General features: G+C 31.6%; 1 protein-coding gene across 3 annotated transcripts; it reads left to right on the plus strand.

Annotated features, from left to right (window-relative positions):
• Nucleotides 1–6,835: 6,835 nt before the first annotated feature.
• Nucleotides 6,836–24,533, plus strand: LOC115884118 (tetratricopeptide repeat protein 14 homolog). 3 transcript variants are annotated; one of them, XM_030902609.1, is made up of 17 exons: nt 6,836–6,977; nt 7,275–7,666; nt 8,723–8,851; nt 8,905–9,125; nt 10,676–10,813; nt 10,872–11,271; nt 14,668–15,011; nt 16,306–16,546; nt 16,664–16,947; nt 17,008–17,088; nt 17,209–17,439; nt 18,562–18,860; nt 20,690–21,032; nt 23,299–23,448; nt 23,521–23,707; nt 24,036–24,232; nt 24,341–24,533. In XM_030902609.1, coding segments are annotated over exons 2-17 (3,603 nt in total). In that variant the 5' UTR covers nt 6,836–6,977; nt 7,275–7,309; the 3' UTR covers nt 24,342–24,533. The 3 variants fall into 3 exon arrangements, with proteins under 3 accessions (XP_030758469.1, XP_030758471.1, XP_030758470.1); XM_030902611.1 differs by having other exon boundaries at nt 18,562–18,821; XM_030902610.1 differs by having other exon boundaries at nt 16,315–16,546.
• Nucleotides 24,534–27,510: the final 2,977 nt, after the last annotated feature.

A 27,510-nucleotide genomic window follows, 5' to 3' on the forward strand; every position in this document is an offset into this window, starting at 1 on the left:
ATTTTTATCTGCAGAATATTCTGCCGAAGTTTCCGGAATACAATTCGGGCCACCCTGTATGTGACATAAATTAGGATTGATTGACGTATTCAATTCTTTTCGGCCACATGCTGTTTCACCGGAAATAATAACTACAACTTTTGGTTTTTAAATGACACCCTCGGTATTTTTTTACATTATTCGAAATGAAATGACACTGAATAGAATGACATATCATATGTCAACTTTTGACATTTTCGCTTAAAACAAAATTGCATTTTAAATTTCGATCTAGAATTCATTGCTGTGTTAAAAACACTAATTTTAAATCAACAAGTCTTGGAAAAATACATTTGATCGTCTAATGTTTTTAGTGTCTTGTTCTGGCCAGTTAAAAGATGCCCAAATCATATTTTTAATCACATCATTTTTTTTAAATGGAACGAAATAATAAATATTTGGAAAAAGCATTTTTTACGAATAATTTGGTACCTACTACACACTTGGTATTTCGAGTCAATTTCAAATAAACCATATTCGTTTAATGTCAAAAATTGACATATGATATGTCATTCTATTCAGAGTGTCACTTTTTATTTTCTATTTCTATCAAATAATGCAACAAAATACGGAGGGTGCCATTTAAAAATCAAAAGTTGTAGTCATAGCATAGTCGGCCGTGTTGTAGTCATTTCCGGTGAAACAATATGAAGCGACCGAAAACAATTGAATACGTCAATCAATTCCAATTTATATCATATACTAAAATACCAAATCTCGATTTTTTATCTGAAAAAATAAAAAAGTTGTAGGGGTGAGCTAGTTTTGAGACGCACCCGGTATATACAGGGTGGTCTCGGTATACCGATATACCCTTATAATTTTCTAGATATACAGGGTGAGTCTTAAATAAGTACAAATATTTTCATGGCTGATAGATCTCGATAAAAGAAATATATTGTCTTTACCGTTTTTCAAATAATTCCAAAATAACAGTTGTTATTCTTACTTTGAAAATGTCCAAAAAATTACATTTTTTGCTTAAATTTTGAAAACCACTGGATCTTTTCTGGATTTTCTTTCTTGTAAATTTAATCTACTACCTATGTTGTTATATTATCAAGAAATTATCTTTTTTGACGCTCGAGTGCGGAATTTTGTAACGCAATTTTACTAATTTCGTTAAAAGAAAATATCCATATTGAACGTAGGTCGGCGGTGCCATTAAATATGCTTATATAGGGATAAATATTTTTCTTTAATTTTTAAAAGGTTCTGTTTAGTTTATTTTATTATACGTAATATGTTCGGTATGATTATTAGTTTTTATGAGTATGAGCAAAGTTATATTTTTTTTATTTTGAATACCTACTACCCTTCTACTACTAAAAATGTTTCGTTTGGTTCAATTTTTCATAATACGTTTAAGTTTCTTTATGTGTTAATAAATTAAATATATATTAAAAATGTTGCTTGTTATTGTTTAGCACGCTAAATTTTACAATAAAATATTTTAATTACAGAATACTTAAAAAATATAAATGCGGTATCGAATACCGCTACGCGCCCGGTCGTGTGATTCTAAATTGCGCGCCTGTCCGAGAGTTAATTAAAAACTAAAAAAAAAATCCATATCAATTTTTTTCACGAAAAAAACCTTATAATTGTTTCTGGAGTCGAAATATAATATAATAATAGCTCCCGTATACCTATAGCGTTTAACGCCTTCGGAGTAGCAAGGTACAGCTTGCCATGCTAGGACCGTTCGGTATATAAAGGACGGTCCACACTTGCTATATAACACTGCTATATAGCAAAGTTATATAACATGTTACATATTTTTTAGTTATATTTAGCAAATTTCGATGCTATATAACTTGCTAGATGTTATCCATTTGTAGTCGGTAAAGATCAAAAGATGTTGTGCAACATTGCTATTGTAACATGAAACAACGCGTCCACACTTGCTAAATTTCTAGTTTAGCCGCTCATATTTTCTCGTTTGTTTATTTACTGGTCAATAATATCGTATAATCGAAAAAAAACTGCTTCCTGTCGGCCTCCCGTCCAGTTGGCTTGGACGTCGATGACATTCCCCATATAATTTTTCATATAAAATGACAGCGATTTTCATTTCATAGTAAGTATTTGGAAAGAGAAAAAGTTGAGAATAAAATGCGTTATCGAATAGGCCAGTTCCAGAGGGAACAAAAGAAATGCAAATCAGGTACTGCATGGTTTAGATGAAGTGGATAATTCAAAATGGTTTGCTTTTGCTTTTAAGTTATTAATGTTTTTAAAATACAGAAACACACTACGAGAAACAGCCGAGGCAAGTATTGAAAAGATAAGCTAATTGAGTTCAACTGTATCTAGATCTTGCTGGTAGGCTATGGCGGACTCAAAACCGCTTTTTTTTCTCGACTTTCTTTCTCTTTGTTCAAAAATAATTACGCACGCCGCTGCTGCGAGCTGAACCTCTTTCTCGCCAAAACGATTCATGACTACGAAAACTATAATGTGGACGGCTCCCGGTTTTTTAACATGTTACATGTAGCACAGGTTATACAGATTATACCTAATCTTTGTTTTTTCTTTATTGTTTTTCGTGGTTCCAATTTTCGGAATCGGGCACTAGTTAGGTGACTAGTTTGCGCACATAGCACGCCCACTTATGGCCTCTAAAATTGTGCACAGCGCCTGACCGGCACAGTTATTAGAGAGATATCCGACAACCGAATAGCGTCATCCAGTATTTACGCGTACCTTATCATGGTTACGATATGCACGAGTCAACGCAACACCCGCTAATAACATTACCGCGGGCGGATCCAATTACACCAAGCTCAGCTTGGCAAGCTGCACCAAGCGCTCTTTCTAAATAACCTCTGATAACGTTTAAAAATTGCTTAAATGGGCATGTGCGGGTATTTGACAACCGGAGCCGGCCGGCGAGATCTTTTATTTTAGGTTATGTTTGAATTGTTTTGAATTATTGTTTTAGTTTTATTAGGTAATTTGATATTTAAGTAGCTGGGATTAGTTTTAATTAAATAAATATGGCCCAAAATATGGATTCCACCTCTTCCATTACTAAAGAACCTATAAAGAGTCTTAGGTTTACAGCAGATGACGACTTAGGGCGGATTTACCCAATTCCTTAATTGCTATTCCTTAATTCTTATTTCTTATTCGCTAAATTATAAAAAGATAAAATACGTGTTATGCAGTTAGTTTAGTTATACAATGTCTTAATCCTTAATTCTAACCACGGTTCGTAATTTTTATTTTGAAAGTTAGGTTAGTAGATGCGCATGCGTGAAATTTTGAAATGTTAATTTTTTGTGTATTTTGTGAACTGTTGTTCGTCCCATTCCAAGGAAAGCATGTCTTGTATTAGAGTTCCAAAATTGTCTTCCATGTCCTTTCTTCTATTTATGGGGCGAACCCCAAATCGCCTACAACCTCGGTGGCGATTCACGAGAGTAGCGACTCAACAAGCCATGGTTATAAACAAACCCGAAAGTGCTGCAATTTTTTGTATGGACCTCATTGCACACAATAACACAGCGAAATAAAAACGATTTGATTTGATCTACTAGTGTCAAACGATTTAGAACTAAGAAATAAGGATTAAGACATTGGATAACTGTCTCTAAAAAATAAGGGATAAAGAATTGTGTATTAAGAATTACAAATTAGAGACTAAGAAATAAGAATTAAGGAATAGCAATTAAGAAATTGGGTAAATCCGCCCTTAGCCCTTCTAAGAGGAGTTGTTGCTTGTTGCTCTTATTGCCTTTGACTCCGTTTGCAATGTCGTCATAAAAACAATTTTCGTACCACGAATTAGGGACAAGATTTTTATCTGTATACTTATAGGATACCTAATCTGTGCATGTAGCTTGTTAAATAGCAATGTTATACAGGATGTCCCAGAAATAAGTGCAAATATTTTAACTGGTAATATAGTTCAACCCCAGAAACACGCCTATGAGGTTTTTTTGCGAAAAAAAATTTTGGGTAGTCGTGGTAATGGTGTGGATCCGGTGGCTGACCTTGAAAAGAGTTTTTGCTGCATATAGTCACAGATACTACGCATGCGTACATCTTCGATGTTGCCAGATAGCAAGTTAATATGGAAATATTTTCAGTAGAAAACAAATATGTGCTTTTCAGTGTTTTTTTTTGTCAATATATACCGTATGATCGAAAAAACGGCGTCCAGTTGGCTGGGAAATGATGATTGAGGACATTTCCCATTTAAAATGCCAGCGATCTTCATTTCATAGTCATCGGCGCTGACGCTATTTTTTTCAATTTTTTTGGAGCCATCCGTTAGTCTTTTTATTTTCTAGTCTGTCACACACTATTATACACTTGATACCATTATTGTTACGTTTTTCGTCGGTCCGTGTGGATAGAAAGTCACAATTTATTTAAACACTATTTATTTAACACTAATTAACAAAAATAATAACGATAAAAGACTTATAGAACTATTTACAAACGATTTATAACTAAGAAGTTATTTTGAATTTTAGCGCGTCAACTGTATATTTATAACTGCCCCCTGTAGGCCACCGCCGCCGGCTTTTATACCGACAGGTAAAGAACTCTAGAATAGTCCATAGATCGTTAGGCGCATAGAGAAGGTTTTCGAATGTTCTCGTATGTACTAGTCCATTCTAGTGGGTCTCGATTCTTCTCGAACGAATGAATCATTGCGGTGTCTATGCGATGTTAAGGTCATCCGAGGGCGGGCCATATTGTGAGGTTAGGTCGAGTCCACACCGGCTCGCAACATTATTTTAATATTGCGTACAAACAACACGTGAACGCTTATTATGTATTTTCATAGTCAATAAAATTAAATAGAAATAAAAGTCTAAATTCCTATAATTAATCTAATTGCTCTAGATTATTATGCTACGTTTAAAAAGGGCTTTATTAAAAATTCGGGAAATTAAAAGGGATGTGTCCAAGTTTTTTCTTTTTTTATAGAGCTGTAGCTCCATGTCATGTTCATAATAGTTTTTTTTCATTCCATCAAAACTACGGAGGCCTTAAAAGGCCTTTTAGCCACCGTAATTAAAATTGTAGAATCAGCTTCAGCAACATTAACAGTTACCTTGTTTAATTCTGCTTATACATATATTGCATTTTTCTGCTACCTTAAGATTTCTCTATTCTTACACCTAATTAATATAATAGGATATGCAAAATTAAGATATTTTAACATTTATTTTCCAGACAAAGCATAATATAGTATTAAGATTAAGACATAACAAATATTATAAGAAAGATCTTAATATAAATCACAAACTAACTAAATCTAATTTGGTCTTATATAAACACAGGTATAAAACTAATAACTGTGCTAATAAGATCAGAACTCAACCTTCACCATATTGTCATTAAACATTATAGGTAAAATCACAGTAAAATGTTACCTCTATCTCCCATTGACGTGTATTGTTCTATAAGACTCGTCATGGTAGTACTTCAATTAATACATCAATACATATAATCAAAACTATTGTTGCCTGTAAATAACTACAAATTAAATAACTTGAAAGAAATAAAATAATTCTAATAAGTTTAAAACCATTAAGAAAATATCCGTAAAAGATAATTTTTAATTCTAATGTAAATATATAAATAAATGTTATTATTATTAAAATTTTATATATCATTTCTTAATTTTGGATATCAAGATAAATCTGAAATTATAAAATTAATTATAGAATTTGTATTATTATTGATAAACACTCAAAAAAAAAATTCAACTGTTAATAATTTGAAAATAAACTGCAATTTGGCAACATCGACCATGTGCGCTTGCGTAGTATCGATGATCAAATGCAGCAAATATGGGCTTCAAGGTCAGCCACCGGATCCACACCTTTACCGTCGTACTAAATTTTGAAAATTCGAAATTTTTTGAAAATTTTTTTGGAAATTTTTTTAGTTTTTAGTTAAAAAACATAATTTCTTGATAATATGGCAACATAGGTATTACATTAAATTTGCAAGAAGGAAAATCCAGAAGAAAAGATCCAGAGGTTCTCAAAATTTTAACAATTTTTTTTTTTTTGGAATTTTCAAAGTAAAATAACTCCGTTATTTTGGACTTATTTGAAAAACGATAAATAGAAAATATGTTTCTTTTATCGAGATCTACCACCCCTTAAAATATTTGCACTTATTTCTGGGACACCCTGTATAACATGTTACTAAATGTGAATCCTCCTTAAGGAAGGTATAATGTGACCACAAATGTGACTAGCACTGCGCTTCAACCGCCTGTTATCTATATTATTATTACCTCAGGATTGTGAATCCCAAGTACTCATTTAAGGCTGAGTCGACCTAGGTACCCAAACTATTTTTATTTTAATAAAAATAGTCGGCTGATCAAATGCCTGGTGTAGGATTCGAACCTCTTCCTTGATATTGGTAGACGAGAGCCTTTACCTCTACGCCACCGGGCACCTTTGAACATCCTGTATAGGAGTAAAAATTTTATATCATATTCATCATCATACATATTCATTACAACAAGAATACAACTACGATATCATATTATGCGTTCAACAAATAATATCATTCATCAAATATATTAAAATAAAATAAAAATAAACATAATAGTATTGCCCCCAATGCTTTACTTTTAAGTTTAATTGATGTTAATGATATTAGTCATCTATATAATTTTACCTTTTTATGATAAAATAGAAATTTCCTCAAAAAAAAATGTTTTCCAAATTTCTGTTATGTCCGCGCCAAGATTTCAAATTTCATATTACTACTAGCGCCGAACCGGTGTAGCGGCTGATGTTTGTGGTTATAAAAAGGAAGTGATAATTGTGGCGCCATATTGGGCGCCATTTTAATTTTATGTAGCATCGAGGTAGGATTGCTCCCTTAATATTTATTGTGATGTTAAAAAATTATCGGTATTTTGTGTTATAAGTGTGCTTAAAACGCAATAATCGGTGAGTACAATTATTAAGATTATATATAGATTATAAATAACTGTTGTGTGTATTCCTATAACAGATTTCTGTGTGTCCTTGAGTAATTTATTGATCGCCATTTTTTGAAGGCGTCCGCCTTTGGCACAAAACGATTAAAGGAATAATTTTAAATATACCTATAACGATTTAAAATGAGTATATCTATTAAGTAACGAACAAATTGTTGGAATATACTTTATAATATTCGAAATATTGAATGGCTATTTATTGCATAATTGTTTGTAATTGTATTTGTAAAAAGCGTCAAATTTTCAGAGTCTGGTAAACCCACACAGTTTTAGGACTCCAAAATGGAGCCCATGAACAATCAACTTATCACAAAAGCCATCGGATTTCATGGGCAACAGTTCCAGAAACTTTGGGAAGGAGAGTTTGGAGATAATGATTTGGCCCGTCGAGGAGTTAAAGATTTCAATTTTCAAGTTTATGGCCAAAGGCAAAGAAATTTGCCATTTCAAGATCGTGGCAAAAGGCTTAATTTGCAACAGTTTATCGTAAAAAAGGCTGAACAAATTTTTTCAACTAAGCCATCTGAGTTGAAATCAAATACAACAACCTCTCCAGCAGAAGATTTATATTCAGTTACACCTCCATTTGAGACATACATAAATGCTGATCGACAAAAGAGACTCCAATTTTTTACTGAGGTATTTATTTTTATTCAAAACAGAATCTAAAAGTACTTATTGAAAAATCTGGAAACTGCATTTTCTCAAAAGAAACACCGTTTGAGTAATGGATTTTTGGTTGTGCAAATTGCAAACCTGAGTTACTTATGTTGAAAAGTAAGGTTAATTAGTAGTGTTGATGAAATTAAAACATGTTACTAAATCTAAATTGAGTAGATTCTAAGATTAATGGAAGGGAAATGGTTTCCCTCGCTTTAAATGGTACAAAATGTAGAATCTTTTTTTTTAACTTGTAAAAAAGTTGATAGACACTAAAACTTGAATAGATATTTGATAGAATTTATAATCTGCGACCAAAAATTTAGTTTTGGTTCAAGATTGTTCCAAAGTTTATTTCTGTACAATAATTAAAGAAAGGGTTCATCATGAATATTCACATATTTTTTGATATTCAAATATCCAAACTTTATGCGAATTATTATATCGATCTTTGAAAAATAAATACCTAACATAAAATTAAATAAATCACATGGTAAAATAAACAAAATATTAATTATAATTTTTATTACTTTATCATAAAAGCTTAACATAGTCTTGCAATTATACTCAATTGTAATCAGCCTTCAGAAATATTTGGTATAGGTTTGTTATTATAATCAGCTTTTGATTATAAATTATCAAACAAAAAATATGTATAATATTTTTTAACAACAAATTAATATTCTCATTTGCAAATGCCTTAAAAGAAGGATTTCTCAGCTAGATTTTTGTATAATTTTCAGTTTAAAAGTCAAGAGTCTCATATAATTATAACAAAATTTTAATGCTAAAATGTATAAGCTATGAAAAGTAAAATGTGTTATGGTACTTTCATTTTCTGGAAAATACGATGTCTGTCAAATATACACATATGTCTACATATTTGTAATCTACAACTCAAAAATTGAATTTTTTGCAAAGGAAATTATTGTCCCCAATTTTTCCAAATATTTAAATTAATTTAAATTAGATAAAAAACTAACACAATACTGATCCTTTGTTTATTGGCTTTTTAGAATTTTATTTTGATTTTAGAATGTTAAGGTGGGTGATCTTATATTGGGTACTATTGTCAGTAAGCAGCAGTCTGGTATGATGCTAAAAGTTTTGTGTACAGCAGGAAATGATGGCAATGTCAAATATGCAGCTGATATCAACATAAAAGTAAGTTTGGAATTAACAAGCCATATTTATATTAAAACATATTTTTTACATAGGCATTTTGTCCTGTTGCCAATGTAATTCCAGCAGTAGATAAGAAGGGTGTCTCTCGCAGTTACATGATGAACGACTATGTGTGTTGTGAAGTACTAGAAGTAATTGCTGATACAGATAAAATGGTTTGTGGAATGAAAGGTACTACTAGGAAACCCGGCGACCCTGAACATCAGCCTCCATTGGGACTTATTAGTACAGATGATTTTCCACTGGTTTACAAGTAAGTGTTTGTTTCTGATGCACCTATTTTTTATAAAAATTACTAGGTTTGGTTATCAAGATTATTTAGAAATTTTGGATAAAATTGATATTTGACAAATATCATTGAAGTTAGGCAAAAAGTTGGATCAAAAGTAGAATGATTAGCATGGTGAACAATAAAGAATGCATAAAAGACAACTGAAGTTTACATAATAGATTAAAGACATATTACTTGAACTTTATCCTACTGCCAGTTATGTACCCAATAACAAAAAACCATTTAGAAGTATCTTGTAAACTTCAAGTAACATCAGTTAAGCAGAGATTTATTAGATATAGGAATTTCTGAAGAAATTTAAAAAGGACATGTACATGCATATAGGACAAATTTAAAGAAAATTTGATATTCCTTAAGAAGAAATAGTTTCTGAACATGATTTACTGAACTGGAGAATCTGAATTGGGAATGCAAAGTTTACACAGTGTTATTGGAAAGATTCATATTCTAGTAAATACCCTTGTACCCGCATTTTATAGCATTTCTGATCAACATATTAGTATATTTTACTAGGGATTTGATGATTATGGTTTTATGTTTAACCCTCTATAATGCCACTTCTCATTGAGAAATTAATGCTGATGGACACTTGACTTTAATATAATTCATTATTTTTATTTTTTATTTCTAAAATATTGATTGTGTAAAAGTTTGATTTTTTTCACTGGTTTGATTTTAGCTTATTTTTTGTGTTACATTTGTCTTAACGAAATTTAAAATATTTTATTCTGAAATTTATAAACAATTTAATGCTTTATATTTATAAAGGGTGTATAGTCAGAGTATTTGTATATAATTGTGTATATCAGGCTGAATTGTGGGTTAATATTTAAAACTATAACAACTTTTTCTTTTTAGAATATTAAAGGTGAATTATATTTAAAACAGAGAAAAATAATATTTAAAAGAACAACTAAATTAATATAAACAAAATTGTGTATGATCATACGTGTATTTGCTGTGATGAGTTATACATCCATTGTGCACCTAACTTTGCCAATTTAAGTTGTACATTCTAATACACAAATCTGTTCAGGTGAGGCACTTTCCATTACATCAAAAGGATATTTTATGAAAAAGCTATGTATATATTATATATTTTTTATAAGCCATATTTTTCGCAGACTTCCTCTCCCCAACAAAAAATTACTATTTACTAAATATGTCAAGGACGAACAAGTTTTTGTTTAAATAACATGCAGTGATCTGAGATATTTGATTTATTTTTTATACCAATATGTAAGGAGAAAATTGTGTGTTGATAAAATTTATAGCGTTTAGTGTTGCAAGATATGATGGAGAGAGGAAACCATCTATGGTATGTATTTTTAATTAAGCCAGTTTGGTAAAACTAAGGATTTCATCTGAATATATCCATATTTTTACTGCAATAGTTTGCAGATGATAACTATTTTTATATAAATATAATTTTTTACTGTGAGGTAAATTTTAATGGTCCACATCGAGTTACATAGAGTAACAAATGTAAATGTGTTTATTGTTAATTTCAGAAAATCTTTGGATCACAAGAACGAATCTTATGAATCTGTGTTGGAGAAGAGCGTCGGCTTCAATAATCCAAATAATATTCAATATTTGGCTGATCAGATGGGGATTAATGAACATGTTTCACTTATGAGTGGTTTAAGGTAAATTTATTTTAACATGTATTAAGTTAATTATGTTATTTAAAAAAATATCTTCCAGGGGAAGATTTCCTGAAAACGAGTATGCAACTGAATTGCGTCAAGTACAAGCCAGCAAATGGGCGTACCGTAACGTGGCTGACGGTATTGATCATTTTAAAGCTGGAAAACATGTTGAAGCTTTCCAGTGTTTGAACAAGGCATTGAACATAGACCCACGAAATGTGGAAGGTCTAGTTGCACGAGGTGCACTTTATGCCAACAGTGGCAACTTTCAAAAGGCCATTGAAGATTTTGAAACAGCTTTGAAATTAAATCAGAACCACGCAAACGCCCGTAAATATATGGGTGAAACGCTTGTTGCTTTGGGACGAAGTTACGAAGAGGAGAATAAGATCGAAGAGGCGCGTAAAGCGTATCAAAGTTGTCTCAGCATCATACCCTATCATGAAGAAGCAAAGGTAATAAGATTGCTTAATAATTTTAACATTTTAGTCTTTTATAAAGTTCAACAATTCAGTGTGTTACCATATTTTTACTGTGAATAATCAATTATAATGCCAATTTTATACTCATATTTATTTCGCATTCTATACATGTATAAAATCTGAAAGGGTTTTTTGTTACATCCATCCCGCGGCTACCGCTTTACCAATCTTGGATGATTTGTTTTTTCTTTCTTTTTTTAATGAAAGGTATATTGTATAGATTTGTTATGAAGCATTTTTATATCGTTTATTCGCCATTTCTTTATGTGAAACGAATATGTATTAAAACATACCTGAAAAACACCTACACACAATACCTTTAGAAATCAGTTTTTCGTAATTGTCAGTGGTGTGTCAGATATTGTTTTACAGGTCAGTTTATTGAGTTTATACATATAAAATTTCGTTACTGCTGCGCTGGCTTTATATATATGATCCAGGCTTTATATACATAAATATTAGCGGAAATGTTCTTTCAAATGACATTAGATTATCAGCCAGAAAAAACAATTTTAGGAAATTCATCCTCTGAGAGTAAAATTATGTAAAGTTCGAAATATGTAAATTTCCAACTATACGGTCTAGAAATATGAAATTATGAAGAAAGGATCAATATGTGAGGAACAATTAAAAGAGTAAAGAAGGTAAAAATTTATATAAAAATCCATATCAAAAGATAAATAGTCATTTCACTATTTATTATTTTCGAAAGATTTCTTTTTTTCCAGATTTTGCAAAATTTTGACTTTGTTTCGTGTTCAAAAACACCCTATACATAAGTAAGAAATAAAAAACCGCCACGGAAGAGCGCCATCCACCCTCTGTCGAATATACAATTGAAAAAAAGTGTTAAAAAGCAAGATTTCAAAATCATTTTGAGGTCAAAATTAAGCTTCTTTGAAATGCTTTGATTTCGATGACTTAGAATTATCAAGATTATTTGTTTGAAACGGGTCTAATTAAAAGTAATACAAAGTGTGCCATAAAGTATATACAGGGGATGAAAAAATTAAAAACGGTTTTTAATACATAATAGTATTTAAAGAGAATACAAATGCTCTTGAAATTGGCATATTGACGGCTTTTTATAAATTTCAAATAAAAAATGTGTTATAAGTCAAAAATTAGGGCGAGTTTTAAATAATTGCAAATATTTTTAGCGGTAGTATATTTTGACCCCAGAAAAACGATTTTTTTTTTTTTGGAAATTTGGAATTTTTGGAAAACAATTTTTGGATTTTTTTTGTTTTTAGTTAAAAACTAAATAAAAATTTCTTGATAATACGACCACATAGGTAGTAGATTAAATTTACCAAACAGAAAACCCCGAAAAGATCCAGTGGTTCTCAAAATTAAGCAAAACATTTTTTTTAGAAATATTTTTAAGTAAAATAACTCGGTTATTTTGGAGTTATATGAAAAACGGTAAAAAGAATATGTTTTTTTATCGAGATCTACCAGCCCTGAAAATATTTGCACTTATTCAAAACTTGCCCTGTATAATATCCAGAAAATCGACAATTGCCTACTTTCATATGAAATACGAGTAGCTCTTAAACCTGTTAATAACTTAATTTAAATAGCGCATTTGTGTAAGGCTCACTCTATCCATAAAGAGGTAAAAAAATCTAATCAACTTCACTCAAACCAAATCATTTAAATCAATGTATGAACGATTCGAGGTGTGACGCGAACGTAGTCGCGGGAAAAAGCTAGTTTTATAATAAAAAAAAAAATAATAAAATTGAACAGTTAAAATTTAGAGTAATGGCAAACAAATAGCGTATTACAATTTAAGTTTGTTTTCGACAAATAAAAATATTAAACTAAAGTTAATGCCACATTCACATGGTTTTATACGGCATAATAAATCCGATTATTTTAAACAATTTAATTAACAAATTGTGTGTGCACTATACCGGATGCGTCTCGATAGTGGCTCACCCCTATAACTTTTTTATTTTTTCACATAAAAAAACGAGATTTGGTATGTTAGTATATGACATAAATTAGGATTGATTGACGTATTCAATTGTTTTTGGTCACTTCCTGTTTCACCAGAAATTACTACAACTTTTGATTTTTAAATGTCCTCGCTATTTTTTTACTTTATTCAATAGAAAATGACACTCTGAATGGAATGACATATCATATCCCAACTTTTGACATATTCGCTCAAAAACAAATTGTATTTTAAATTTCAATCTAGGGTGCCATGGCTGTGTTAAAAAACACTAATTCTTCATCTAGGAGGCTTGGAAAAATAGATTCGATCGTCTAATATTTTTAGTGTCTTGTCCTGGCCAGTTAGAAAATGCTTTAATCATATCTCAATTTTTTCAAATGGAACGAGGGTGGCTCATTAGCATACTTGGAAAAGGCATTTTTTTACGAATAATTTGATACCACACACTTGGTATTTCGAGGCAAATTGTTGTTATGAACTGCATGTTAGAGTTTCAAAAAAAAAAACATATACAAAAATGTCAAAAGTTGACATATGATATGTCATTCTATTCAGAGTGTCATTTTCTATCAAATAAAGTAAAAAAATACCGAGGGTGCCATTTAAAAATCAAAAGTTTTTTGCCATTTAAAAATCAAAATTTCCGGTGAAACCGGAAGTGACCGAAAGCAATTGAATATGTCAATCAGTCCAATTTATGCCATCTACCAACGTACCAAATCTCGTTGTTTTATCTGAAAAAATAAAAAAGTTATAGGGGTGAGCCACTTTTGAGACGCACCCGGTATGCGCATGGTTGAAGTGAAACTTTTACTAACGGCTATTAAATTGAAGGACATGCTTGAAAAAGTGTAGTTTAAAATATTGAAGAAGTGATATATATTGAAAAAGACCTTTTTTATGCGTAAAAATAGTTTTTTACGTGTAACAAATCGTTTTTTCACGTAATAATTTGATTCTCTTTCACGTTGAGCACAAATACCACATCGCGTCCTTACCACTTTTTCGATCGTTACCACTAGCTCGTGTGCCCCGTCCTTGAATTTTTACTCTCAGTGCGCGTAAAGAAGTTTCACTTCAGAAGTAGTAATTCACTAATAATAGTAATGTTGAACGCCATGAAGTGTTAGAAATATTCTTAGGTGCTTATTTGAACTAATCGTCGGCTTGGAGGTGAATACTTAGGTTACTCCATTAATGATACTTAAACATTATATTTTTATTTTATTATAGCTAATAAATCAAACTGAAAATGAGAATACAAATAAACAATGGCTAACTTTTTAAATGGCTAAATTTGCCCCTCATATAAAGCCAATTTGCCAACAATCTAAATACAATATTATGTATTCACAAAATTCATTCATCACATAATTTCTTACATGCATTTTTTATATGTCCAGAATTCTTTGGAATTTTTGAAAAACAAGGAAAAGCAGACACCCAAAAATTTTATTGAACCAGCCGAACTTCTTTTACCAAACTTGGCATCTGTACGAAAACCGACCGCAGATGTCAATGATGCTTTAAACCAACTGCTAAAGAACGAAGAGGTTGACAAGAAAGATAAGAAAAAGAAGAAGAAGGAAAAGAAAAAGTTGAAAAAGAAACGCCATTCTAGTTCCAGTTCTAGCTCTAGCTCTTCGGGAAGCGGAGAGAGTTCCAGCAGTTCATCTAGTAGTAGTAGCGATTCGAGCAGTTCAAGTGGAGATTCTGATTTTAAGAAGCGCAAGAAACATCGTTCCAGGTAAGAAATTTTGCTTCTATTATCAACATTATATTTAACGCCAGTTAAAATTAATATTTAATTAAACTGTTAGCTGTAAAGGGTTTACTACAAGACATTTAATTATTACCTAATTAGGTGTTCTGAGCTGAAAAGTTCATATAAAGATGAAAAAAATTACTAGGTCGGCTGTATACATACAGTTATTTAGTTCTGCTATGGTACTACACTAAAAGAACTTGTTAATTCAAGATGATTGTGCATAGAAAGGAACTGTTTATTTTTTCACACAAACACCACGAATCTACTCGTGTTGAGCGCTGAAGAATTGTTGGTCAGGAACAAGATAACTCATAGCTGGGCGTCTGGAGTTAGATAGCCAACAAGTTTACTTGTGCTTGGTAGTCAACCAGTTAAATATCACAATACATCATTACATACAAAATACAAATGGTCATAAAGTTAAGTAAAATACAAATTAAAAACGCGTATATTTCAATGTATTGAGGTGCAAAAAACAGTTCAACAAGATAAACGCTAAGTGGGCCTTAGAGCGCTTTCACATACACCGGCTTTGCGTACGTTTCGACAGTTGTATTTAATTCTATTGCAATGTTATTAAAATCGATTTAAGCACCGGCATCGATCTTGCCGGTGTGTGTGAAAGCGCTCTTAGAGTGATTTTTGAAAGACACAATTTTAGAAATATATTTATACGAACTTGCTGCTCAGGATCATTCCTATTAAAATTCGTATTCTAAGTTGTTCAAAGCTTTTCCTACAAAGATTAAAGGAGCATACATCAAAAAACTTGGGTCGGGGTTTCAAATCAAATTCAAATGTGTTAAATAAATTGCCAAACAACTTGCTCCCCACCTCTGTCTATCATACACAAATACATGGAGATAGCATTATACTACTTCTTTAATCTTTTTATTCAAATGTTTAGTGGTGTTTTATAATTTTATTTTATTTAGTATAGGTCTGTCCAATAACTTGGGGAAAATTTAAATAGATGACAATCAAAAAAATGACAGAAAATACAGTTGGTCTGAATTCAATTGACTGACACGACTACCCCTGTCAGGGCCCTCCCATTGGACAGACTATTTAATTTTTGGGTTTCTTTAAATAGTAGAATGTTATAAAATATATTGTAGGTAGATTTTTGTCACGCCTTTATTTTTAGATCGCCATTTTTTTACGTATAAATTACATTGAAAATATTGAGGTAATGGTATATTAGTAAAATTTATTTTAGCCAAAATAATAAAAATAAAAGTTGACCTATTTAAAAATGTTCTAATCATCAAAGGTCTCACAGAAGGGAGAAACGTGAAAATTCTCTAAGTCCATTGAGTAAGCGTATGGCGATGATGGATTCACAAGCTCAAGACCCATCAACCAGCAATTTTAATTTCAACAAGCCGGCGACCAACGCTTTTGATTTTGGATTTGAAGAACCTCAAAAACCCAAGACTGTTGAGGTTGACTATGAAGCTAAGGTTAAATCATTCCTGCTAGAAACCAAGGACGATTCAGATTATGAAACAAAGGTAACTTAAATAATTGTTGATATTCAGTTTTCTGTGCTTTTCGAAACAAACAAAATTCTCAGTATATTTTTGCTTATAATGTAATTCACATCAGCATTAAGTTAAAATTTGTTATAGGTGAGGAAGTTCTTAGAGGAGAGTGCCAAATGGAAAAAGGGTAAGAGTGATACTGACAAGAAGAAGAAGAAAAAGAAAGAGAAAAAGGCTAAAAAGGATAGTAAGAAAAAGAAGAAGAAGGAAAAGGATAAGCTGAAACGTAAAGGAGTTGATTTAGATTTGGACGATCATAAGAAACTGCGAGATGCTATCAAGAAAGAATTAAACAAAGAGAAGAAGAAGAAACATAGCCTTCTTTCTGATGATGAAGAATACTTCCTTCAAAAATCAGGCATTTCAAAAAGGTTGGCAGCTATATTTAACATCAGCACCTGTTTACTTTAATTTTTTTAATATTTTTCCAGATTTATTGAGAACTTGCCAGATTTAGAAGAACTTGAATCAAAATTAAATGCATATTATGCACTGGAAAAAGAATCAAAGAGGTAAAAATATTTAAATAATATATTATAATAGTGTAATTTTTTTTAATATGAAAAGCTAGAATATGTCTAATGAATTGTCAAAACAATATGGAGAATATTTCACTAATATATTATTTTTAGAAGCGAATTAAGTGAATCGCCAAAACATTCTCTTCTGGACTCGCCATCTCCGACAAGAGAACAGAAAGCCAGGCAAGCAGTGGCTGAGGCTGCGGCTTCGGCTGGAAAGTGGAAAATGCACATTGGACCTGCAACCCAACCATCATCCAGATTTAAGAAGAAGCAAGAAAGGCCTCCATCTCCTGAATGGCCGCCAGAATTACCACCAGAGAAACCCAGATCTAGAAACAAGTTAGTTTTTTTTGTATCTATCTTTTGTACTTGCGGTTCGTATTTTAAAATTGAATCTAAAGTGACATGGCTATGTTAAAAACACTACTTCTTCATCAAGGGGTCTTGGAAAAATAGATTTGATTGTCTAATGTTTTTAGTGTCTTGTCCTGGCCAGTTAAAAAAATGCTCAAATCGTATTTTTAATCATATCTCAATTTTTTCAAATGGAACGAAGGTGGCTCATTAGCATATTTGGAAAAAGCATTTTTTTTTTAAGAATAATTTGATACCACACACTTGGTATTTGGAGTCAAATTTTCGTTATGAACCGCAAGTTATAATTTCAAATAAACCATATGTGAAATGTCCAAAGTTGACATATGATATGTCATTCTATTCAGAGTGATATTTTCTATCGAATAAAGTAAAAAAGATACCGGGGATGTAATTTATAAATAAAAAGTTGTAGTCATTTCCGGTAAAACCGGAAGTTGCCGAAAACAATTGAATACGTCAATCAATCCTAATTTATGTCATATACTAACATACCAAATTTCGTTGTTTTTTTAACTAAAAAAAATAAAAAGTTATAAGGGTAAGCCACTTTTGAGACTCGCCCCAGTCTACTATACATGTATGTAATATGATTGGAATATTTTGACAAAATTATTTTTCTTTTGTTTTTTTTTGTTTTTGTATCAAATTCATTACACATTACTTCATTCTTACACACATTCACTTTTTTAAAAGATTTTTTTTTTAATAAAATTGTTCTAGACACCTATATGATTGTTTACCTGTGTAGTAGTCATGTCAACCCAATATTTTATAGAACAAAACATTTTTGACATTAGTGATAGGTATTTTCAAAGTTCTTTATAAACTAATTTTATGCGTGCAATTCACTGCAAGAACTTCTTTTTTATAGATAATAATTATTTAAGTGTGTTGAACTAATCCTGAATTAATATATTTAATGGTATGACAGGTAAATATTTTTTAAGTCGATGATTATTCTAAAGCACATATATAGCTGATAATTTTTGTTATACCTAATTTACTGTTATACAGTAGAAACAAACAAGAATATAGAGTATTGTTATATATTTGATTGTATCTCCATTTTTCTTCTCATTTTAGCTTTGATAATCTTGCCCCAAAGAAAGCACCTTTGCCTCCATTACCAACAGAAAAAGCCGTCAGTGTTCGCAAACAAATGGCAATGAAAGAACCTCCGGCTAAACACCCTTCTGAATCGCCTAAGAAGTTTAAACCCACAGCTGCGCCGCCAGCTCCACCAGGGCCGAAAATTCCGCAAGGGCAAGTGGTATTAGACAAATTTGGGAATTTCAGACTTATGACACCGCCGGAAATGAAGAAAGGTCATGACGTAATGTCAGGTACTGCTCTTTCTAGCAGCAATAAAGGAGACCAAGCAGGTAGAGCTCAGTCATTAAACAAAATATTAGATGTCTTGGATGTAACTAAAGGCTCTTTCAGATTTTAGAATACAGAGACAAACTTTAATTAGTTTGAAAGGGCCTTAAAAAGCATGTTTTAAGACGAGTTTTGGTAATAAAGCTCTTAATTTATTATGTTGTTGCATGTTATTGGTTGGCTGAGCTTCGCAGCCTAGTTTCCTTAATTAAATTGTTGTTTTGTACTTATAATATGGTGATATAATACCGTGTGTTGCATCATCGACCTGAACATAGGAAATCCCATGTGAATTTAAAAAATTATAAAGCAAGTTTTTCCCGATTTATTTTACAGTAAAATGTAGTTGAATCCCTTTAAAAAACTCCTTAAAATAAGGCAAATTGTTCATTTTGAATAATTTATACGAATTCGTTTTTGAGTTATGAGAGATACAAAAATACTAAATTAAGCGAAAATTTAAAATAATCCGGTCCTGGCAAACAAACACAATCACAAGTTTGTCATATGAATTAAGGAACTCTTTAAAAAGTTTTAAATATCATTTTCAAAATTTACATGGTAATTTCTATGTTCAGGTCGGCGATGCAACGGACTGTATAATAAACATTTTTCAGTTTATCAAAAGGTTAACTTTTTAACAAATATTTTAAATAGCGATATTTTATACAATGTCTATTTTAAGTATGCAGTTAAAGCAAGTTATATTATACTAATACTCCTAAAACTTTTAAAACTATGTTTTTCAATTCTGCAATAGAATGATTCTACTTATTTTTTGTATAAACCAAACAGTATTAGTAACAGAAATAATATGCCACTAGCGTATGTGCTTTTCCTTGGGAGTGAGATAGTAGATTTGTGTAGTATTTTATGTAATTATAATACTAGCATGGTTTATTTCTAATTTTTATACTTCAGTCTAGATGAATAGTCCAATATGCTGTAGGAGGTGTATTGAATTATTATTTATGGTAGAGTGAGTAGTGAGTAGTTTTTAGCCATTTATATAGGGAAAATATGTATATAAATATATTATACTAGGGGACCATGTTAACAATGCACAAGCGTTCATTTGTGCTTAGTTCAATAAATTTTAAACTTGGGTTCAAAATATATTTCCCCATAAAGTTTATATCTTCTATTGAAAAGCTTCAAATTCATTTTTGAAAAATATCAATGTGTAGAATTATATAAAATGATCAACAAGATGTCCAAAAATGTAATAACCATACAAGGTAGAAAGATGTAACACTTCAATATTTTAAGGCCTTTGTGGCAGGTTAATGTTTTGAAAAATCTTAATTATTTTGTCTCTGAAATAGAAGTATAAATAATAAAGCGTTTTTATTTTCCATTATACAGGGTGAGTCTTAAATAAATGCAAATAATTTCAGAGCTGGTAGATCTCGATAAAAGAAACATATTTTCTCTTTACCGTTTTTCAAATAAGTTCAAAATAACCGAGTTATTTTACTTTGAAAATTTCCAAAAAAAAATGATTTTTTGTTAAAATTTTAAGAACCACTGGCTCTTTTCTGTATTTTCTTTCTTGTAAATTTAATCCACTATCTATGTTGCCATATTATCAACAAATTATGTTTATCAACTAAAAACTGAAAAAGTTTCAAAAATGTTTTCAAGAATTTCAATTTAAAAAGGGCTTCAAACAACTTTGATGGATATTGAAGTGGAAAATGATATTTTCCCGCATACTTTAACGTTTTTCTCTTTCGAACACGTTACAAACTATTTTAACTATACGGTTTATGGAGTTTTGTGATAATGAATCTAAATGAACAAACTTAACATAGGATTGTATTTTTTCTAGGCCGCAGACCACCGGAACCGCCGGGCAGACCGCGCTCAGCAAGCAACTCTCCTAAACGACGCAGTCGTTCTCGCTCCAGACCCAGCCGATCGCGCAGTAGCAGCCTTTCGCGCAGCAGGTCCAGAAGCTATCGCTCCCGGTCGCGCAGCTACTACTCGCGCAGTCGTTCCCGGTCCGGTTCGGCGTATTCGCGTAGCCGCTCCAGGTCGCGCAGCTATTCGGGCGACCGGAGGTTCAGGAGGAGGGGCGGATTTAGAGGCCAGAACAACAGGGGCACGTACTATAAACCACGCTATCCCAATCCCAGATTCGACAATCGTGGCAGAGGTCGAGGTTTTTACAGGTAAATTTATTAATAATATACAAGTCTCCCAATAGTCATAGAATTCTGTACAATTATCGTTCAAGATCGTTGCGTCATTTTCGGAAGCCATCGCACATCGCTGTCATTTCAGTTTTGTGATCATGATGTTCACGGTGATCAATTAGTATCAAAATTAAAACTAGGCCCAAATTCTGGAACTTCGACATAAAAACGTTATCCTTTCAAAGCGGCAAGCAAAAGTATTCGATTAGCAGAACGCTAAGCAATCGATTTTGGTATTCTCGTTGTCGTGCGAATTGTTTTCTGAATTGAGCACATATTAACAGCATCGCAATTTCTCAGGTATCTACTAGTTTACTAATAGATAGTCAAATGAGGATAAAACGATGAAAATGTCAATGATACGTGAATTTCATAACCTATTTTTGAGTTATGTCAACCTATTTTTATACGGATATGTCATTATTCTTATTATACTCTTACTTATATGCTTCTGAGCATTTTCGATGTTTTGAACATGTATAGCTGCCAAGTCGTAAATTCTCAAATTACTTATTGAGGAATTTATAGAAGAAGTAGTTTTCACTAAAGAGCAAGAGAACGCACAAAATCACAATTTTTTATATTTTTAATGACAGTTCGACAAGCAAAAAGATCCTTTAGGGTAGCCGTTCTCGAATCGCTTAGCGCAATGGGTATAGATCTTTGAATAAGACTAAGGAAGGAGCCTAATGCTATCCATGTATTCATGCATGGTGGGCGGAAAAAGCACTCTAGGGTGGGGATCCTTGACAGTTCTGTTTGACGATTCATTTGACACATTTGAATTTGATTTGAAATTTTGTGGATTTGTCAGTCTTTACGGAGCTTATTTTATGTTATTTATTATTTATTCTACTACTGATAGTTGTATAAAGTTAGTAAATCTAGATGGAAATTGTGGCAGAACTTAAATTAACAGTGACACTATCGCGATTTATCGAAAAAGACTCTAAAATAGTTGGTTGTGTAGCGTGCGGTAGATCTCGGCAAAAATTGATTGAAATAATGGAACAACTTTTCACTAGTAAGTGACTCTATAATATAAATACATGTAGTAAACCGATCATTTATGAAATTCACTTAAATTAACTAAATTATATATTTTTCTTGCATTTTAGCTTTTATTTATTATTTGTCAAAGATTAGATGTCAAAGAATTTAGATACGTTAATTTGACTTACCTGCTTCAGTAGCGTATCGGATGTTTGTGTTAATAAATACTTATTATAACTTATCTATTTTTATTAGCAAAATAAAAACACTAAATCACCACAATACACCAAAACACTTTTACTTTTACACTGAAGGTACTTTTCAGTGTAAAAGTAAAAGTGTTTTGGTGTATTGTGGTGATTTAGTGTTTTTATTTTGCTGTGTAACACCAAAGGTTCCAACCCTCAACTGTAATATTTTTATTAGAATTATATATTTTTATAACAATTTTAATACCTACCAACATTTATTCACAACGTAAAATAAAACAACAAATTATTGAGTCTACCCCACATCTACCCTACATCATAGTTTTACATTTTTTAAATAAAATTAGAACGACACTAATAAACCGGAATTTAAGTCGGCCATATTTGAGGCCCATCGCGGTGTACCTAAGATTGTTGATATGCTCCTTCCTTCGTCTTCTTATTCAAAGGTATAGATGCTAAGCGCATCAAATGAAATACCCAAATCGGTAGTCAAGTGCGAGCTAAGCGAAAATTAAGTTGATATACGCAGAGCGTCCAAAAGTGCTTAGCGTTTTCTAAGTTGCAGAATTCGGGTCCTGGATTGTATTGTCAAGGAATTCAAATCCGTTTGTTACTTATATGTTTATTACTAAAATTGCTTTGTGTGTCTAAAATTATAAAATGAAACACAACTAATATGAATATATACTAAACTTTAATTTCATAAAAACAGTATAAGGCACTTTTGTTTTGCCTCCTTAGGTAGCATGGAGCTGAAGGGTTCAGTTTCTGTCATAGTTTTTTCCTAAGCGGATCTTCCCAAATGTTACGCCTCTGCCTTCGCAAAGGACCAGTTAATTTTTAGTTTCATTTTGCACAATTTGCATCAAATTAGAAAACTTTGTCGGTTATGTTACCAAATTTTAATGTGACTGATCTGAACAGTTCAACCCAACCGAAAGGGCAAAACGAAAGCAGCTTGCCACAAACTCTTTAACCGATTTTAAATAAATAACGATTTAACTTAGGTTATTTAATAATATTTTTATACTTTTAAGGGATCGATTCGACCGCAACTTTAGAGGCAGAGGCCGGCCGTACGATTATAGAGGAAATAGGCGAAATAATAGAGGCAGATATCCAAGGGGAGGATATAGAGATTATAGAGACAGGAGATATGACAGAAGCAGGTCAAGGGATCGTAGCAGGTATATCATGATAAGCCGAATGTTGTACAAGTAGCAACCTACTGACTTTTGTTGTTTGTAATTATTGCATAGGTCATACAGCAGAAGTCCCGACAGATCTGATGACTCTCCGAGAAGAACCAGGGAAGAAAGCAAGGAAAAGATTAACAAGTATTCAGAAGGTCAGACTGCTGAAAATGTTGAACAGCCAGTCAAACACGACGGACCCTTATCAGAAGGAGAGGATCGGGATGATTATACTAACAATGATAGTAATAAGGTAACTGAAGTAAAACAGTAGTGTATTATTTTAGTGTTGTTTCAATAAAATTCTTTGATTTAAATAGTCTTGTTCTTGATCTTTGCAGTAGGCACACCTTAATCATTATCTTTTTAATATCTGGCTCTATTTTTTAACCAGAAATTACTGTTCACTGGCATGTGTTAGAAGTTATAATGGAATCAAATTATTTAAACGTTTATAGTGTTAGAATTGTCAGTTTATTTTATATTTATTTGAAGAGAAATAATAGTATTTGTTCTCTCGTAATAGGGTAAATAAGGTATTATAATAGCTTTTTCTTTTCTTCAATAAAAATCGCTTTCAGGTTATTGACAGAGATGCTTTTGCTGGAAAATGGGCAGATAAAGACGATAACGATCGTGAACCGTCACCACCCGGTAGTAGAGACATTCCAGTAGAAACGAACATAGAGGAAATGGATAAGTTTCTGGATAAAGTGAAGAAAGATAAAAAAGAAGAGATGTTAGAACGTAACAAGGATATGCTTAAAAATAAACCTTAGTAAGTTTTATCTGTCTCTATTCCTCTATAGATTTCATTTGAGAATCTATTGTTTTAGTTTACATAAATATACTTGGATAAATATTAATTTTCCTTTTCTTGTTTCAGAAAATACTTGTTTCACAGTGATTTTAAATATTTTAGTTAATAATGGTTACTTTGTCAAACTTTGCATATATGGCTTCAATTTTAATTGTCTAACACTAAATTGGTTTCAAATTATTATTTTTTACTGTGTTTAATAGCTAAGCGTTAATGGTTGTTCATGCACTTAGATTATAATAAATATGGTAATGTCAAATTGTGTTATTTTTTATTTAGAAATTGGTAGATCAACACAGGAAAACAAAAGGATTTTTAATTAAAATTGAAGAATAAAAAGGCTTAAAAAAGGTATCAATGCTATTAAATTTCTATAAGTACTTATGCCAGAGACAACTTCGAGACGACCAACTCGGTGCTAAAAAATTATCCGAATTTATGATTATCACTGTCGAAACATTACTAAAGGCATGGTGTAATGTCGCTAGGTTTGCCTCACCGCATTCCCTGCAAAATTAGCGGCATTTTTATATTGCTATACATTTCAAGTTATTTTTAAATCTGAAAGAACACCATTCTGTATCAGTAAGAACCTATAAAAAATGATATTTCTTTCAAATTTAAAAATCAGTTGAATTGTCATAAGATAATATTTGTTTTCTTAAGCCGCGTACACACTTAGCGAACGCCATACGTTCGACCAAATCCGCACACATGCGGTGATTTTGTTTGAAGTAGTTTTTCGGTGTTCGCTGTTACGTACACACTTAGTGAACGCATCATACATCTGTTTGCGTGCGGTTGTATTCCCTTTGAAGTACATACCGCCAAGTCAGCGAACACAACCGCACGCGACCGTATGCGTTCACTAAGTGTATACGCGGCTTTAAATGATGAAAACGCAGTATACACATTTAAAAATATCTTTATTTTAAATCATCCAAAACCGTATACAAGAAAACTATACAGGGTGTTTCAAAAAACATGTGCCATCCCTCGTGGGAAGATTCCTCACGTAAAAATAAGATTTATTCTTCATATCAATATAGGTCCGATTCTGCTTTTTTTCATAGCCTAAGGTGCGTCTTAATATTTTTTCGATTATAAATTTCTTCCAAGTACTTTTAGCGTTTCGAATGAAATTTTGAGGGTAAAAGTTAATATAAATGCGACATATTTTAAAGCTAAAAAGTGTCGACCTATTCACCATGGACGTGCATATGGGTTATCACTAATATTTTTCTAAAAAAGTATGTACGCCACTGACTTTCTCTCTTTAGCGAAATAATGTAAGCAGTTTAATGCCGATTAAAAGTTGTCTCTTGATATTTTGTCGATTTCGGCCTTCTTGATGAGATAAACGCAATTTTATTAATTTGCCTTGATGCAAGTCTAATAGCAACCTTTAAAAACAAATTAATATCATTTAACTTGCGATAGTTTTAAATGATTCATCATCAGTAAACATGAACCAAAGTTCCTATAATCATGGGTATGGAAATGCATAGTTTTAGAGTTACAGGATGTTAAAACTTTTTAAAATTAGGTTTTTTGTAATTATCGTAAATACCATTATTTTTAGCCGACCATACCAACAGGTATGGTAAAAAAAAGTTTTTTAATTCACTCAAAATGAGTTGTTTGGGTCATAAATGACCTAAATACAAAATATTTTTATGGTGTCTGTCCGTCGGTCTGTACCACGATAACTCAAAAACCGCTAAACCGATTTTAACCAAATTTGGCACAAAAATACTGTGGCACCCGAGAATCTGGCCATTAGTTTTTGGTGGAGGTGTGAGGTTGATAAGGGGGGGGGGGGGGGGGTTAAAATTTAATAAAAATCGTACAATATTTCAATACAAAGTTTCAACTCCAAAATTACAGTAACTAGCGAAACGCGGTTTTCAATTTAAGATTTGGAATAATATTTGCAACAAAATTTGTAATAACATCAAAAACAGTCAAAGTCACAGTTTTTGATAAAAAAAATTGGAAAAATTCCTTTACTTTGAAACTACAAGAACTGCCTATCAACTTTTTAACACATTTTAGTATGGGCGGCTATTCGTGCCTCCCGGCGCCAATTTTTTTTATTTCAAATTGCTGTAGGTTGGACTAACAGTATAATATTTAATAATAAATGAGGTAAAATATATAATTTATTATTTTTATTTTAATTGCGTTGATCTGATGAAGGAGGCCGAATTCGACAAAATATCAAGAGATAACATTTAATTGGCATTAAAGGCATTTTTTTTTTATCCAATGATAACATATGCACGTCCTGATGAATTTATCGACACTATTTTAGCATTAAAATATGTAGCACTTATAGTAACTTTTACCCTCAAAATTTCATTCGAGTCGCTAAAAGTACTTGGAAGAAAATTATTAAAAAAAATAAAATTTTTCAAAAAATTTCGAATTTTCAAATTTTTTTTTGCAAAAAATACCTCATGGGCGTGTTTCTGAGGCCGAAATATACTACCAGTTAAAATATTTGCAGTTATTTTTGGGAGACCCTGTATATACACATAACTACGAAATGTCGGCACTAATCTCAAAGAGCACAAATTATAAACACTATAATAGGTAGTAAAATATAATTCGTTTTATAAATTAAACATTTATTTTTGGTTAAATAAATTTAGAGTGGTTTGGAATAAAACGGGCATTTTCATGACGGCATCGCGCATTGTTAATCAGTGAAAATTTTGTTGATTAGCTAGGCACAATTTTTGGACACATGTAATTTTAAGTGTTACGTTGCAGGATATTATATTAAAAACTTCTATCTTTTTTATTGAGCAATGTAAATGCCTATACAGGGTGCTACAAATTCGAGGTACGAGCATTGATATCTCGGAAACCGTAATAGATACGAAGATGGTTAAATTGGAGCCAAGTTGCTCCTTGGCATGTTTACCAAGATGCCATCAAAAAAGTTTTAAAAATGTCAAGGATTGATGAGTTTTTTTGGAAAAAACGGATTTTTTTGTAAAATCAATTTAATCTTTTCCTGTCGTTACTTTTTAGGAAATCAAAAAACTAATTTCACGTTCTCATAGACATTTTATTAGGGTTATCTGATGGTATTTTTAGATTTTCAAATTAGCTGATAATTTGTGAGACAGAGGCCAACTTGAATGTTTTTAAATACGGACCTGCATTTTTTATTTCAGGTTTTGAAAGAACTGGGACTTCTGAGTACAATGATAGGCCACACTTTATAT

This window comes from Sitophilus oryzae, unplaced genomic scaffold (assembly GCF_002938485.1).
Source record: "Sitophilus oryzae breed Bouriz unplaced genomic scaffold, Soryzae_2.0 scaffold_2014_pilon_pilon, whole genome shotgun sequence".
NCBI classification, from domain to species: Eukaryota; Metazoa; Arthropoda; class Insecta; order Coleoptera; family Curculionidae; genus Sitophilus; species Sitophilus oryzae.